This window comes from Dunckerocampus dactyliophorus, chromosome 15 (genome assembly GCF_027744805.1).
Source record: "Dunckerocampus dactyliophorus isolate RoL2022-P2 chromosome 15, RoL_Ddac_1.1, whole genome shotgun sequence".
NCBI classification, from domain to species: domain Eukaryota; kingdom Metazoa; phylum Chordata; class Actinopteri; order Syngnathiformes; family Syngnathidae; genus Dunckerocampus; species Dunckerocampus dactyliophorus.
Window position 1 is genome coordinate 15,816,973 of NC_072833.1, and position 16,762 is coordinate 15,833,734.

At 43.1% G+C, this 16,762-nt stretch overlaps 1 protein-coding gene across 1 annotated transcript; it reads left to right on the forward strand.

The window, feature by feature from the left end:
• Positions 1-19: 19 nt before the first annotated feature.
• On the forward strand, positions 20-16,762 carry LOC129168386 (broad substrate specificity ATP-binding cassette transporter ABCG2-like). Its single transcript, XM_054753605.1, has 19 exons — positions 20-443; positions 4,875-4,913; positions 6,167-6,220; positions 6,277-6,401; positions 6,964-7,138; positions 9,799-9,951; positions 10,024-10,181; positions 10,548-10,650; positions 10,721-10,769; positions 10,842-10,940; positions 11,004-11,102; positions 11,183-11,328; positions 11,419-11,501; positions 12,865-12,954; positions 13,040-13,164; positions 14,501-14,655; positions 16,034-16,123; positions 16,197-16,273; positions 16,351-16,762. The coding sequence occupies exons 3-19, from the start codon at positions 6,167-6,169 to the stop codon at positions 16,496-16,498; spliced, it is 1,929 nt and encodes a 642-aa protein (XP_054609580.1). The 5' UTR covers positions 20-443; positions 4,875-4,913; the 3' UTR covers positions 16,499-16,762.

The window sequence follows — 16,762 nt, forward strand, 5'->3', positions numbered from 1 at the left end:
AAGCAGGGGCGGAGTGGCCATCGGGAGGCCTGGGAGTTTTCCCTCTGGGCAGATCAATAATAAGCTGATTGACGGCCATTTATTATTGCTGCGACTTCCTTGCACTAAATCCCCTGGGCCGGAACATGATGCTACAGACAAACGCAACAGAGGGGCGAGTTGGCACTGAGGACCCAACCTTCGTCGGCCGCATAGGTTGGGTCTTTGAAGAACGTAGATCCCAAAATGGAATACAGCTAGTTTAGGGGGACTTGATGCGCATGTGCGAGTTTTTTGGAGTGCCGTATACGCCACATTGATCGCTGAATCATACGTCGGCGTCACCGCCATATTGGGTGTGGCATGATAGAACAGAGTAGATGCCTAATTAATGTGCTGCAAGTAATTATACCAACCGGTTTACAGTCCAAACAAGATCGCATGTCGTGGGGTGCTTTTCACAGGTAAGGCTGAACAATACTTTTGATTGTATTTTGCTATTCTAACATTATTTTACGAACATAATTGGCTGACTTTGTGGCATAATGCTGTGACATTGTGGTCAGCGAGGTAAATTTCTTTGCATTCGTTTACGGGGCAGATCTGCCACATCCAAACGTATCGCTGCAACGGGCCAACTGCACAAACATGATCTACATCAGGGGTCACCAACCTTTTTTCTTGTGAGAGCTACTTTTAGAAAATGAAAATGGCCACGAGCTACTCATTTTTGTAGAAATGATTTTCATACCTTATTTCAACCCAAACAAATCAAATATGCTTGTTTTACCAAAACATTCACACAATGCTGGTATCCACAAGTCACATTTTATGTTTCAGAATACTTTTCTTTCTAGTGTTCTCACATTATTAACTGAAAACCTGAATGAAAAGCAGTCCTGCGGGCAGCTCATGTGGTCGTGGGGGGCTTCCTGGTGCCCGCGGGCACTGTGTTGGTGACCCCTGATCTACATGATAGATGTCAATGAAAACCTGAGTAGCAGTATGAAAGAAACATTTTCCTTCCCTACCGTGTTGCCACCGCTTAACAAGCAACATAGAAAAACCGAATAAAACCAAATACATTTGTAAACCAAAAATGATTGCAATTTTCTTACATGCAACTGCTGCATGAACTTGATCAGAGCAAATACATTTCATTCATTCACATTTCAGTTCTACTTTTGTGACACTTTAATTAGTTTTCTGCACTTCCTTTTGACTGTAATTCAACTTACCATCCCGATCAGTTGATTTAAAAAAAATCATGGTCATTTTTTCATTACCATAAGGGACAACAGAAATTTGATTAAAAAGTGGATGTATATGGATAATTACCTCATCGTGTTTACACAATGCAATATTTATTTAAGTAACGGCATTGTTAATACATTTGATAGTCGATAGCAGGGGTGTCAAACTCGTGCCATGGAGGGCCGAGACACTGCAGGTTTTCTTTCCAGCCAGTCACTAAAGCAGGTCGTCCGTTGTGGAACACATGAAAACAAGATGGCTGCAACGCTTACGGCAGATGCATCTTCATCACATACACAACAATGGATAGCCGATAGTGCCAAATATTGGCAGCTCCGATATGTAGCGTTACCTTTGGGTAGCGGCCTGAGCCATTGTGAGCGCGGTGTGGTGAAGCTCGACGCTAGCTGGCTCGTAGCTAGCCGGTTTGGTGTGGCAAGGTGTCAATACGCCAGTAAAGTAGTTCTTCAACAATAATATAGTAACAATGTCGCTGTAGCTTGGTTAATATGCACGTCACATTATATGTAAACGGGGCGTTCTTGGCGCTTTTTGGAGTTTTTTTCAGAAGGCTTTATAGGCGAAATAGGTGATTCCCAGTACGTGCATTCTTAGCTGAGTCTTTTTTTTTTTTTTTAGCTGTTTTTATATCTTCGGAATGCACAGAAAAGAGAAAGACATATGTCTTTATATATATGTTCATGATGGGCAAAATGTTTAAAAAAGTGCGGTTTTCCTTTAAAAAGACTTGAAGCGTGTTAACTTTTAGTCCAAGATAAAAACGTACAACTATACATTTGTATTCATTCACTTTCTATTCTTTCATAATTGTTGCAATGTAATAGAGCCTCTTTTCCCCAAATATAGATGCGTCTTTCAAGCAAAGAAAAAGTGGCTCGACACAGAGTACGAGCCAGTGCAGATCCTGCATCAAGGGCCATTCACCCTGCCAAAAGGCACGAAATTTGATTATACACACACACACATGCAGAGCCACATGCAGATGTAACGGATGCCAGCTGGTGTGGCTTTGTGAAAGTAAACCCCACTCCCTGACGTCTTAAGAGTTGCGCTTGACATCGAGTTGACAGCTTGCCCTTTTAGCTCACTCTCATTTGGGGAACCCTGGTTGGGTGAAATGTTTCAAAAGTGAGACATCTTCTCCAAAAAGGATAATTTTAGTGACAGCAAGAGTGAGTGCTCTTGTTTCCCTTAGACAATCTTCGAGTGCAGAAGCCAGGTTTGATAAAGCTCATAAACAAGCTGTGTTTGTTCTAAAACGTTTGAGCCTTGGGAGACGTTCGTCTTTGTGTACAAAGCACTTAGAGATCAGAAAAGTTGCTCAATTATTACTTTGCATGTGTTTTATAAACCTGATGGTGTGTAGTTAGTCATGTATCACGTGTTTTGGCCAACGACTTGTGTTCAGCACAGGAGTTCTCAAATGGTCTCAACCTGGGACCCACATTTTCCAATGCTGTGATTCCGGCATTGTGCGGCATCCAAAACATGTACTTTGACCAAACTTTGACAAAATGTTACACCTCTTTAAATGTAAGCGTATGTAAGAATATTTGCATGTTATTTTCGCCAACAATTCAGACAATAACAAAATTACACCGATTCAAAATCAGAAATACGGCTTAATGTCCATGATGCGCATTACGATTCGGTTTCCTCCTGATCGATTTTTTCTAATCAACTTTGAAGAACTATTGTTTTACATCCTGTTTCCGCGGAAGGTGAAGTATGTTAGTCTAGTGTGCTAACTAACAATGTCTTGAAGAACACAGTGTTGAGTCTCACACGAAGTTTGGGCATGCCCGGAACGCCTCACCAGGGAGGCATCTGGACTAGATGCCCGAGCCACCTCAACTGGCTCCTCTCGATGTAAAGGAGCAGTGGCTCTACTCTAAGCTCCTCCTGGATGACTGAGCTCCTCACCCTATCTCTTAGGGTGAGTCCAGCCACCCTACGGGGGAAACCCATTTCACCCCTTGTATCCGCTCTTTTGTTCTTTCAGTCACGACCCAAAACTCATGACCACAGGTGAGGGTTGGAACATAGATCGACAGGAAAAATTGAGAGCTGTGCATCCCGTATCAGCTCTCTTTTCACCACGATGGTCCGGTACAGCGATCGCATTACTGCAAACACTGTGCCGATCCGCCGGTCGACATCACGCTCCGACCTTCCCTCACTCAAGATACTTGAACTCCTCCACAGGGGGCAAGACCTTGCTCCCAACCCAGAGGGTGCAATCCACCCTTTTCCGACTGAGAACCATGGCCTCAGATTTGGGGGTGCTGAGTGTCATCCGAGAAGCTTCACAATCAGCTGGAAACTTCCCCAGTAAACGCTGAAGGTCACAGCCCGATGAGGCCATCAGGACCACATTGTCTGCAAATAGCAGAGACAAGATCCTAAGGCCCCCAAACTGGACTCTGTCCACGCCTTAGCCTACAAATTCTGTCCATGAAAATTATGAACAGAACCGGTGACAAAGGGCAGCCTCGGAGGAGGCCAACATTCACCGGAAACAGGCTTGACTTACTGCTGGAAATGCGAACCAAGCTCCTGCTCCGATTGTACGAGGACAGAATGGCGCGTAGTAGCGCGCCAACAATCCTGTACACCCGGAGCACCCCCCCACAGGACACCGCGAGGGACACGGTTGAATGCCTTTTCCAAGTCCACAAAGCACATGCAGACCGGTTGGGCAAACTCCCAAGTACCCTCCAGTACCCTTGCAAGGGTGTTGAGCTGGTCCAGTGTTCCGCAACTGGGATGAAAACCACATTGCAATTCCTGTAGCCGAGGTTCAACGGTCGTACCCTTCTCTCCAGTACCCTGGAATAGACTTTCCCAGGGAGGCTGAGGAGTGTGATCCCCCTGTAGTTGGAACACACCCTCCGGTCACCTTTCTTGAAAAGGGGACCCACCATCCCGGTCTGCCAATCCAGAGGTACTGTTCCAGACTTCCAAGCAATGTTGAAGAGACATGTCAGCCAAGACAGTCCCCCAACATCCAGAGCCTTGGGGAATTCAGGGCGAAACTCCTCCACTCCCAGAGCTTTGCCACTGGGGAGCGCTTTGACTACCCCAGATACCTCAGCCACGGTGATGGAACTGTCGCAAAAATGTGTCTTTTTTTTTTTTTTTAACCCAGCAATTTTTTTCTCCATGTTTTCTTGGGGGCTCCGTACACTTGCATACATTTACATGGAAATGTTCAATATTTCTCCTTTTGTTGCAGTTACACCACTTGGCATTTTCAGACGGAATCCATCTTTTGTTTTGAAAAAAATGGATCAAAATCAATTTTTTTTAAATGACATGAGACCAACAGAAATACAAAATATACATTTCTGCAAACCTGATGCAATCTTTGAAAAAATGTATTGAAACATTTTTGAATTGCTCACAATGCAAACACTTGTCACTGACCCCGATACCAACATGAACACTAACTGAATACTAAGGTGAAAACACCGATCAATAGGATGCCATTTGTTATTATTTTGGGTTTATTGGTTGCTATTTAAAAGACCTACAGACATACTGTAGCTGCACCTTCAGTCAGAAAAGTGGGCTTAACATGTCACAATTGTAAAGCGCCACACACATTCTCTCTCTTGCAGTGCTTTCGGTTAAGTCAGAGGAATATTGTCTGTGCAGAGGTGAGTGAGCTCAGTTTTTACAATTTTAATGGATAGTCTGTGTGTGTTAAGATTTAAAACTGTAATTGCATATCAACATTGAGTAAAAGGGAGATCATTCAGGTGAAAGTTGGCAGAATACCCTTAATACTAGTTAGTATATATTATTATCTAACATTACAATGCACTTAACACTTAATGGATGTTTATGATGATTTAAAGGAGGCTACATCAAAAAGACTATTGAAATCCGTACATTGTTGATATCTATAAAAAGATCAGGATAACGTTGACATCCATAATCCTGAAAGGCAATATGAAACAATATGTATGACGACGTAAACCAAATCAAGATTATACACGACATAAAACGTGAACTAATTACGGTTAATGATATCTGCCGTTCTCACAGAAACCGTGCGGTCTAGCATAGACGTTGAAGTTAATGCGAGTTATGCAAACATCAGAGCAGGGGAAAAAAAGCTTCCACTCGGTACAAGACGATACAACCAAAGTATTTCTAAAAATCGTCACTTACTGCCACACGCCACAATTTCCTCTTGTTATTTAACATAAATTAAAGAAACAACAAAAGGAGAAGGTCCAAGTGTTACCTAGCTAACAAACGCAAAACAAACACGTTTTTTTTAAAAAGATGGTTTTAATTGCACAAATGTGTATATATACTGTACACACACATTTATATATTGTTTTCAAACTGCAAGCTTTGGTGGACAATTGTAGTTTTTGCTTTTGTTTACTTATTTTGCTCATGCAATTTTACATATTGAAAGGGAATAAGTGAACAATTGTATTATTTTGTTGATATTGTTACATTATCTTACACTGTTGCATTAAATATTGTTAAATTGTTCAGAAATATGTTGTGGATACAAATAATGTTTTGTTTCCCTGTGTATTATCCGGATTATAATCCCGGACAACAATTTAAAGGCATCAAAGATCGAAGATCATTTCATGATCTCAAAAAATATAAAAGTAAAAAGTATTGCATTTACTTGGTATCAGATGGATACCAAAACTTGTAGTGTCACCAACCTCTAGTACGCAGGTTCTTAGTGGTACTAAGGACCACCACATAAAAAAAAGAAAAAGAAAATGAAATAATTGTAGAAATACTAATTATTTGCTCTATATTGATATTAACTCACCTCATGCACCAAGCACATTCAAAAGCAGAGTATTTTAACGTGGTACTTGATGTAAAAAGTGTGACAATAATAAGGAATGATGTGACATTTTTCACTTTGTAGATGGTAGACGAAGTGAAGATGGAAGCAGTGCTGATTAGCGCCACAAAGGACAAGGTACCAACAATGCCACACTATCAGCCTTGGTTAAAATGAACAGAAGCGATGTTTAGTCCGCAGGTCAGCAGCAACAAGGTGCCGTTGTCAGCTTCCACAACATTCACTACAAGATTACCCAGTCGGGAGGATGTTTGTGCCGGAGAAAGGCCACCTTCAAAGACATCCTCATTGACCTCAAGTAAGAAAAGTAAACTTTTGCTCGCTTTTTATTTTTTAATGGTGGCCTGATGAACGTTTGTGCACGTGCCAAGTTGAGTCCACCTGGTGGGCCAACGTGACTCCATCAAGGCATCATACAGCAGGAAGGAAGTGTGCTTTGTGTCCAACAGCATACACACAACAATGACAGGGGCTAGAACCAATAAACACACGGAACCAGTACACTGAATGTGTCCAAAAGAAGCGGAGGCAGTTCCATTTTCTCACATAGATGTCAGCTCTCCATAACATATTCTAAAAACATGTATTCCGATTTCTCATTTATGACATCACACACGGATTTATGCCTTAAACAATCAAAGGCCACTTGTGTGTTTGCATGCTGACTTTTCTATCTCGGATGTTTTACTGCTTACTGTGTCTAATCATTGACCAATCCAAGCTAGAGGTGAAGGCCAGTTTATGTGAGTGAACATGTGATATGAATGTCGCTCTTTGTTTACAGCTCATGAAACCCTCATGCTCATCCTTAATCATATTATAATCTTAAATGTTTGCCCTATCAATGTTTTCCCTGGTAGTGGAATCATGAAGCCGGGTCTCAACGCCATCATGGGAGCGACCGGAAGCGGCAAGTCATCGTTCCTGGATGTTCTGGCCGCTAGGAAAGACCCTGCAGGTCTCTCCGGGGAAGTCCTCATCGATGGGGCTCCTCAGCCGCCAAACTTTAAGTGCCTGTCAGGGTACGTGGTGCAGGTGAGTCGGACTAAACGCCACTTTTTAAAGTGGAACATTGATGATAAGATTTGGAGAAATGGGGAATCCTCCAGGCCACGAGCAGCAGGAGCGAATATTAGTACAGTTGTCCTTCGCCACTTTGCGGTTAATTGGTTCCATACCTGACCACAATAAGTGAATTTCAGCGAAGTAGGATTCAATATTAACAAATTGAATGTTTGTAGTCAGAGCATAGAAAACCTGTTGATGACTTTCTTAATACAGTTTTTAACATTATTAGAGACATGTAGACATTAATTAACACCCCTGTAGACACCCTTAAGCCATTTAACACATACAGGTAAGTAAGACTGGTGCTCGTGTGCGTGATTCAATAAATGCTTTCCGGACGTGTGGATAGGAAGTGGCGTTGGGGATTCAGAGTTGAATTTGAGCTGGAGTACAGCCACAACAGTACCCTGTGTTACTATTAATACATTTTTGGAAAAACGCGATACAGTGAGGGCGTGATGTTCGAACTGCAAAGTGGCGAGGGACCACTGTATATATATTTATGTACTAACAGCTCCAAATTAACTGAAAATATAAACCAAGATAAAAGATAGCACAAGTATTAAAATCTATTTACCTAACAGTAGTTTCTTTAATATTACCAGAACATTTGAATCACACTTTAACCGTGTTCATTAGCCTCCACATCACCACACCGCATCATTTTAGTTGAATTCATATTTAATTTCCGAGCATACGTACATGCAGCAAATTGTACGTGAGTGTTCGTGAATGCATCTCGCGGCCGTCTAATGACAATGAGGAAGAGTCGTTCCGAAGACGAAGGAACTAGAGATGTGTTTGTGAGTTGGAGATACATATATGGTGTTGGAATTGCACTGCTGTTGATGTGTTCAGGCCATAATAAAGTTTTAAAAGAGCGTCAGACTCTGTGACTCCGTCTGCTGTCATAATGTGCTATTTTTGAGAGCCCTAATATATACTGCTCAAAAAAATTAGAGGAACACTTCGAGAACACATCAGATCTAAACTGGGGGAAAAATGATCTTGAATATCTTTCCTGATAATAAGTGGGTGATGTATTAGTAAGAAAATGATGCCACATAATTTGATAGAAATGAAAATGATCACCCTATAGAGGGGGGAAATCAAAGACACCCCAAAAATGAAAGTGAAAAAATGATGCAGCAGACTGGTCCATTTTGCTAAAATGTCATTGTAGCAACTCAAAATGATTCTCAGTAGTTTGTGTGGCCCCCACGTGCTTGTACGCATGCCTGACAACGTCGGTGCATGCTCCTAATGACACTACGGATGGTGTCCTGGGGGATCTCCTCCCAGATCTGGACCAGGGCATCACTGAGCTCCTGGACAGTCTGAGGAGCAACCTGGCGGCGCCGTATAGACTTAAACATAATGTCCCAGAGGTGTTCTATTGGGTTTAGGTCAGGTGAACGTGGGGTCCAGTCAATGGTATCAATTCCTTCATCCTCCAGGAACTACCTGCATACTCTAGCCACATGAGGTCGGGCATTGTCGTGGACCAGGAGGAACCCAGGTCCCACTGCACCAGCGTAGGTTCTGACAGTGGGTCCAAGTATTTCATCCCGATACCTAATAGCAGTCAGGGTGCCGTTATCTAACCTGTAGAGGTCTGTGCGTCCTTCCAGGGATATGCCTCCCCAGACCATCACTGACCCACCAAAAAAACGGTCATGCTGAATGATGTTGCAGGCAGCATAACGTTCTCCACGGCATCTCCAGACCCTTTCACGTCTGTCGCATGTGCTCAGGTTGAACTTGCTCTCATCAGTGAAGAGCACAGGGCACCAGTGGTGTAGTTGCCAATTCTGGTGGTCTATGGCAAATGCCAGTCGAGCTCTACGGTGCTGGGCAGTGAGCAGAGGGCCCACTACAGGACAGCGGGCCCTCAGGCCACCCTCATGGAGCCTGTTTCTGATTGTTTGGTCAGAAACATTCACACCAGTGGCCTGCTGGAGGTCATTTTGTAGGGCTCTGGCAGTGCTCATCCTGTTCCTCCTTGCAAAAAGGAGCAGATACCGACCGACCCTGCTGAGGGTTGAAGGACCTTCTACGGCCCTGTCCAGCTCTCCTGGAGTAACTACCTGTCTCCTGGAATCTCCTCCATGCGTCCAGGTACCGCAGTGATGCCCTAGTCCAGATTTGGGAGGAGATCCCCCAGGACACCATCCGTAGTGTCATTAGGAGCATGCACCGACGTTGTCAGGCATGCGTACAAGCACGTGGGGGCCACACAAACTACTGAGAATCATTTTGAGTTGCTACAATGACATTTTGGCAAAATGGACTAGTGTGCTGCATCATTTTTTCACTTTCATTTTTGGGGTGTCTTTGATTTCCCCCCTCTATAGGGTGATCATTTTCATTTCTATCAAATTATGTGGCATCATTTTCTTACTAATACATCACCCACTTATTATCAGGAAAGAAATTCAAGATAATTTTTCCCCCAGTTTAGATCTGATGTGTTTTCGAAGTGTTCCTCAATTTTTTTTGAGCAGTGTGTATGTGTGTGTGTGTGTGTGTGTGTGTGTGTGTGTGTGTGTGTGTGTGTGTATGTATGTATGTATGTATGTATATATAATATATATATATATATATAATTTTTTTTTTTTTTGTATTAGGATGATGTTGTGATGGGAACCCTAACGGTCAGAGAGAACCTCAGCTTCTCTGCGGCGCTCCGTCTCCCATCTAGCATCTCTAAGGCGGAAAAAGAGCAGAGAGTGGACAAACTGATCCAGGAACTTGGACTGGGCCGCGTTGCAGACTCCCGGGTGAGGCGGGGCTTTTAAGGACGACGTGGGCCTGAGGAGGACAAGGAGGTGTACTAATGTGTGCATGTGCAGGTGGGCACCCAACTGATTCGTGGAATCTCTGGTGGCGAGCGCAAGCGCACCAACATCGGAATGGAGCTCATCATCAACCCATCTGTTCTCTTCTTAGACGAGCCCACCACCGGGCTGGACGCCAGCACTGCCAACTTTGTGCTGATGTTGCTCAAGAGGTGCACAGACAAAAGCGTAACATTGAGGAGTTGGGAAGGACACAAACATGACACCAGCATAGCAATGTTTCCTAACGTTTACAATCACATTTCAACAGGAACATCATGCTAGGTTAGCCTATTCGCTGAAGAAACTTGCAGCTCCCATGCTTGTAGCTGACTGACTGATAGTTGATGGAGCTGGAGGCTGCATTTTAAGATGTGTCGTGTAGCCTGATTAAAAATGTATATATATACAAAGTACAGTAATTGGCGTACACAGAAACAAGTGAGGGAGATGATAGGTTTTTCAATCAAACAGTTACTTTAGCATACTCTAATAAGGGACATTGAAACAAACAAGCATATTTCTTTTTCTTCTTTCAGGATGGCCGATAGCGGACGCACCATCATCTTGTCCATCCACCAGCCTCGTTACTCCATCTACCGCCTCTTTGACAACCTCACCCTGCTGGTCAACGGCAAACAGGTCCCGAAGTGTATCACAGCGCCACGGTGCTACATTGTGCCTTAATGACCAATTTAAACATCTCGCGTAGGTATACCACGGTGCGGCACAGAGCGCTCTGGACTATTTCTCTCACATTGGTAAGCGCACCATTCTTCTCCTCAGCCATGTAGCCTCATGTGAATATCTAATGTCCATACTTAATTTACCAGGGTACACCTGTGAGCCTCACAACAACCCTGCAGACTTCTTCCTTGACGTCATCAACGGGGACTCTTCTGCAGTGGCCCTTAGCAGTGTGGATGCAGTAGGTGTGTCCTGAGATGTTTTGAGAGCTTGTTTAGTGTTTTAACTGCTTTCTCTCCTTCTCCCAGACTCAGATTCAATGCTGAAGTCCAGACAGTTAATCGAGGACAAGCTAGTGGGGGAATACAGAAGCTCCCCTTTCTTCAAGCAGACCAAAGCCGAATTGGGTGGGCATGGAGACATCACAGTAAACACACATTGGTCAGAGAAATGAAGAATACAAAATAGAAACAGTGTCTCTGTCTAGAGAGGATTATTGATGGTAAACCGACGAGAAGCTACACTCCTTCTAGAACCATTACCTACAATACCGGCTTCTTGACGCAGTTCCGGTGGGTTCTTAAGAGGACGTTCCGCAACCTCATGCTCAATCCGCAGACTTCCATCGCTCAGGTGAGAGGTTTTTGGGTTCAGTTCAAAAGCCTGAATTGAGTAGTCAATAGAGTAACTTCAGCTAAAGCACTGATGATGGCTGTTGTTCAGGTTGCAGTTACTTTGTTCCTCGCTGTGGTTGTAGGAGCCATTTTCTTCAACGTCCAAGAAAACCAGAGCGGCATCCAGAACAGGTTATTCTACTGTAGTCCACCTTTCCACTCTACTATTGTAGATAGGGATGAGCCGGATACTCGCTGTAGACAAGTATCTGGTACGGATAATGCATTTTTGCCGAGTACAAATGCACAACAACATAACATCGCAGCTATCAACAGTACAGTTAACACATTGAATTAGCATGCTAATAATATACTGAATTGTTGGCAATGCCGACGAGGCTATCTTAGCTCAGTGGCCGGATACTTAAGGCACACAACAATACAATATCATGGTGCAAACAGCGTCTAGCATTGTATGAATGAGAAATAAGCATGTTACTCACGTTTATAGATGCACACTGTTGGTTGAACATCAAAAACAAGGTCTGTGTTACGACAACAACTCCCAAAGCTCCGTGGCTGCCCTGGTGCATTCATGTCCCCATCTCATGTCGTAATTGGGAGCTACGTTTAATCACATGTTAACCTGAAGGAACAAAAGAGAATGGGCACTACTCTTATGTACACATTTTTAAAGTGTTTTTTTTAATATATTGTCATTTCCAGTATACATTTGTCATTTACACAAGAACAGCAACCCCAAAAAATTGATGCAGCTTGCAGGTAAGTGGTAGTATTTGAGCAATCTTTAGATCAGGTTGGCGGACGACTCATGTGGTCCTTAGGGGCCACCTGGTGCCCGCAGGCACTGTGTTGGTGACCACACATACACGCATAATAAAGACGTTGATGTGATGTTCGGAGTGTCCAGGAATGCATCTCTGTCTGTCTGTGACAACAAGTAAGTGTTGTTACAATGACGAATGGACTAGAGATGTTTATTTAGTTTGTTTAGTGTTGGAAATACATATACTGTATGGTGTTTGAATTGCACTGCTGTTGATGTGTTCAGGTCAGAATAAAGTTGTAAAGGGGCAACAGACTGGGGGGAGCTACACTGTGCCACTGTCAGTTGTCATAACAGAGAGCAGTAGCTTGCCATGATGTGTATGCGTTAAATACGCAAAAAAATTTTATGCAATGAATGAAATAAATTAGTTACTGCAGTTAACACTGTATTTTTGACAGCCCTGCTAAAAACTAATAAGTCTTACAGATCACTTACACACATACACAGTAGACATATAGCTGAATAATAAACAATAAATATAGCAACTTCTGATTAATCCATGTCAATTTCAGACTTAAAATAATGTACCGATTTAAGCCCCACCCATTTATGGTTAAACATGGCCACTTCCTGTTTATGCCCCACCCATTCCAAGTACAGATACGGGTACAAATCATTTAGATGGGTGACCAGATACAGATAGGGGTGTAGTCGGTCATCCCTAATTTTAGATTCTTATCAGATTGTTGTGGTGCGTGCTTTCAGGTTCGGTGCTCTGTTCTTCATCACGGTCAATCAGTGTTTCAGCTCGCTGTCATCGGCCGAACTCTTCATCTTGGAGAGGAAGCTCTTCATGTAGGTCATACTGTAAATGAATAGAAACACACGGATGCTTCTGTTTCTTCTGCCAGGCATCAAGCTAAAGCTGCTTTCTCTGCAGTCACGAGTACATCAGTGGTTACTACCGGCTGTCCGTCTACTTCCTGTCCAAGATCCTGTCTGATATCCTTATGCTGAGGACCATCCCCTCCATAGCGTTCACCTGCGTGGCTTACTTCATGATCGGTAGGTCACCGACTATACATTGCCAAAATTGTCCAACTACTTTCACATTTAGTATGTTTAAAATGTTTTAATTTTAAAGTGCTTTCCAAGTACCTAACAGTACAACAACAGAAATTGATTGTACATAATGTATAGTACAGGGGTCGGCAACCCGCGGATCAGCCTCCTTGTTGTGGCTCCCTTCGCTTGAATATTTTTTTAACACCCGAGTGGGGAAAATGCGCATTTTTGAAAAAAGTAAAAAATATCAGACTTTCTGTAAGACCGTGACGGCATCATGGAGTTCTAACTGGTGATTGAATGAGCGCAAGGAAGAGGGCGAAGCCAGTGTTTGCCAGCCAATGTTGCCAACTTGACGACTTTTTCACTAAATCTGGCGACATTCCAAACCTTTTTGGTGACATTTTATCAAAACTGACTAGCTGCAAATCTAGCGACTTTTTCTGGCATCGTTGGAGAGTTGTCTGGTATTTGAGGACTGTGAAAGCATGTATTGTTGTGCAGTTTCTGTTCTCACTGAGCAGCAGGAGATGCTGAGACGTCCGCCTTACCCCAAAGCTGTCACAAGCCGTCAGTGCACTGTCAGCTTCCCCAGCACACTGAGAGCATCGTGGAGCTCTATGCATCCATGAATCATGCAGCACGAGGTGCGATGCCATTGGGGTGGATCTCACACTGTTGTATAGAGTGGGATCTAAAACGTAAACGTTTATTAATCTTCATTAAATTACTACTCCTTACACTGAAGCCTCATTTGGACTCTTACAAGGTTATGCTTTTTTCCTACTGCATATAGCTACCTTTCTTACTGAGTAATTCACAACAGTGTTGCCTGCTTGCATTCTTAGAGACATGACAGACGTCTTTTCCGCCAATGGTAAACTAACCATTAATATATCCCCCCCCCAAAAAGAAACAACTCGAAAAAAAATTGAGATTTAATTCTGCACGGACGGATTGCTTTGTCTTCTCTGCTAACGATGCTGGTTTACAGTCTAGCCATGCACACGCCCAGCTCAAACCGGCGACCACAGTTTGATAATTAAGTCGAGCAGTGTTAGCCAGCGAGATAGGCGTCAGGTAGCGAGTCACAACCCCACTAGTTGTTATCCGTTACACATGCACACTGTAATTTGTTGTTGTTTGTTTGTTGTATTCTGTTGTAACAGATGAAATTAAGAAAGATTAAAAACTTGTATGTTTTGCGGCTCCAGACAATTATTCTTTTGTGGACGAGGGTGCGAAATGGCTCTTTTGACAATAAAGGTTGCCGACCCCTGGTATAGTATATTGAATATATTTCAAACCCCATAATCACATAAGAGCTCACCTGCAGGTCTGAAGCCGACAGCGGAAGCCTTCTTCCTCTTCATGTTCACTGTGACTCTGGTGGCCTACACGAGCACCACCATGGCGCTTGCCATCTCTGCTGACCAGACGGTGGTGGCCATCGCCAACATTTACATGACCATCACCTGCGTCTTCATGATGGTGACACATTAGTACAACTGCAATATTTTATTTGTATTTGTGCAATATCGTTTCACTCTATTGGATCATAATAGCAGTGATTCTCAACTGGTGGGTCGCGGGGTCTTTGCCAAAAAAAGTAATCTAATGACCCGATGTCCATGAATGCACCTTGTGCTGGTGCTATTCACTTGCTATGCCACCACAAGGTGCGTGCCATGTTTATGTGTCACTTGGTCAGCTTGAGTAGGAGGGGAAGGAAACGGGGTGTGGCCTTAAAGCGCCGTCCATCTGACACACTGCTAGATAGCGAGATATCTTTTGGAGAAGAGCGTGGCATAAAGCGAACGCTCATGTTGTGTTGCGCGGGGGAAATTCCACCCACAACGCAGACTACTTAGTACAATATGATGGTACTGGGAGGCGTTTCATGCCCAATACGAACTAGGAGAATAATATCATTAATGTTATTAAACTTTTCTACTGAGTGATTCAGAGCAACTGGACTCAGCCACAGCCAAACCAGTTGAGAACCACTGCAAATAGAATACAGTACATTGATGTGTTATTAAAAGGGCTGTCACGATACACTCAGGAGACGAGACGATACGCAATATTGGGTTTGCGAGAACGAGACAAGACAATAGTTTAACATTACTTGTAAGAAAGCCATCCATCCACAAAGACAAAATATAGGACTGAACAAACACTTTTTTATTTAACTGAGTCACAAACAATGCTGGTAGTATTGAAATGTTTTATAACTTTGAATGCATGACCTACGTATGATGCTTTTAACTGTTAAACTGTTGAACCCACAAATTGAAACAAAAACCAAAACTAAACAAACAGAATTAAAAAGGTTAAAATGGCAGTTGTGGCTGCTACTAATCGTTTATGTTGACGTGTAGTTATGGAGAGACACAATAAAATTGCAGAATGCAATAATTAGCTTTGTTTACTTTAAACAACTACAGTTCCCTCGATGCTTAAGAGTGCGTAACCAGAAAGTATTACATCTCCCAAATAGATGCTACTATCACACGTTTTGATAGAAGACTTATGCTGCACTCATATTTTCATCTGACAAATATTAAGTTTAATCAAGTGTAGAATTACTACAGCGTCTGGTAAACAAGTGATGCTGGGAACACAGGGTGAAGGTAGGATTGCAAGGTTTATAGTATGCGCAAAGCACTTAATGTGTGGTTTAAATCCTGCCTCGTGTTGCAGTAGTGATGCCATAGTTCACAGTGTGATTGGCTTCTGGCTGCCCTTTTCTGGCGAGACAGCTTTTCTCATAAACGAGAAATATCGTCACGTTCTAATCTTGCGAGATCTCGTGTCTCGTGACACCCCTAGTTAATGATAATTACAAATGTGAAATGTGTCGTCCTAGATCTTTGCAGGCTTGCTGGTCAATCTTCCCTCCATCGTCAGCTGGCTGGCTTGGTTGAAATACTTGAGCATACCACGTTACGGCCTGGGTGTAAGTGAACACTGTAATTGAACCACTAAGCTCCGACCATTCAAAAGTGTAGCAACGTCTTGTGGCTCTCCAGGCTCTGGAGGTGAACGAGTTCCAAGGGTTGGACTTCTGTCGCGGTGTAAACAGCAGCATCATCCCACCTGGAACAATGTAAGAACCGCTCAAGATGGAGGTCTCGTGATTAATTACATGATGAAACAGCTTGATGGTCGGTGCTGTGTATTCAGTTGCACAGGGGAGGACTTTCTGACAGAGCAGGGTGTGGATTACTCCAGTTGGGGTTTTTGGCAGAACCACTTCGCCCTCTGTGTCATGACCTGCTGCTTCCTCGCCATTGCTTACCTCAAACTGCGCTTCATCAGGAAGTTCACCTAGACCAGATTTGCCATGTCTCCAAAAATGTCTTTTGCAGATTTTTGTTCATGTTCATTCATTTCATTCTATTCTACAATTATGTTGATGAAACTGGCCATGCTGTGGAGGTCACACTCTTACCAGCAGGGGACAGAGTTGACACCACAGTGTGCTTATAACTTGAATGTCTGAAGAAATTATTCAGGTTTGTTTGGTTCACTCCCAACAAGCTCAGTGCTTACTGAGTTTTTGCACTATACACACGTTATTTTTGAAAAATAAAAT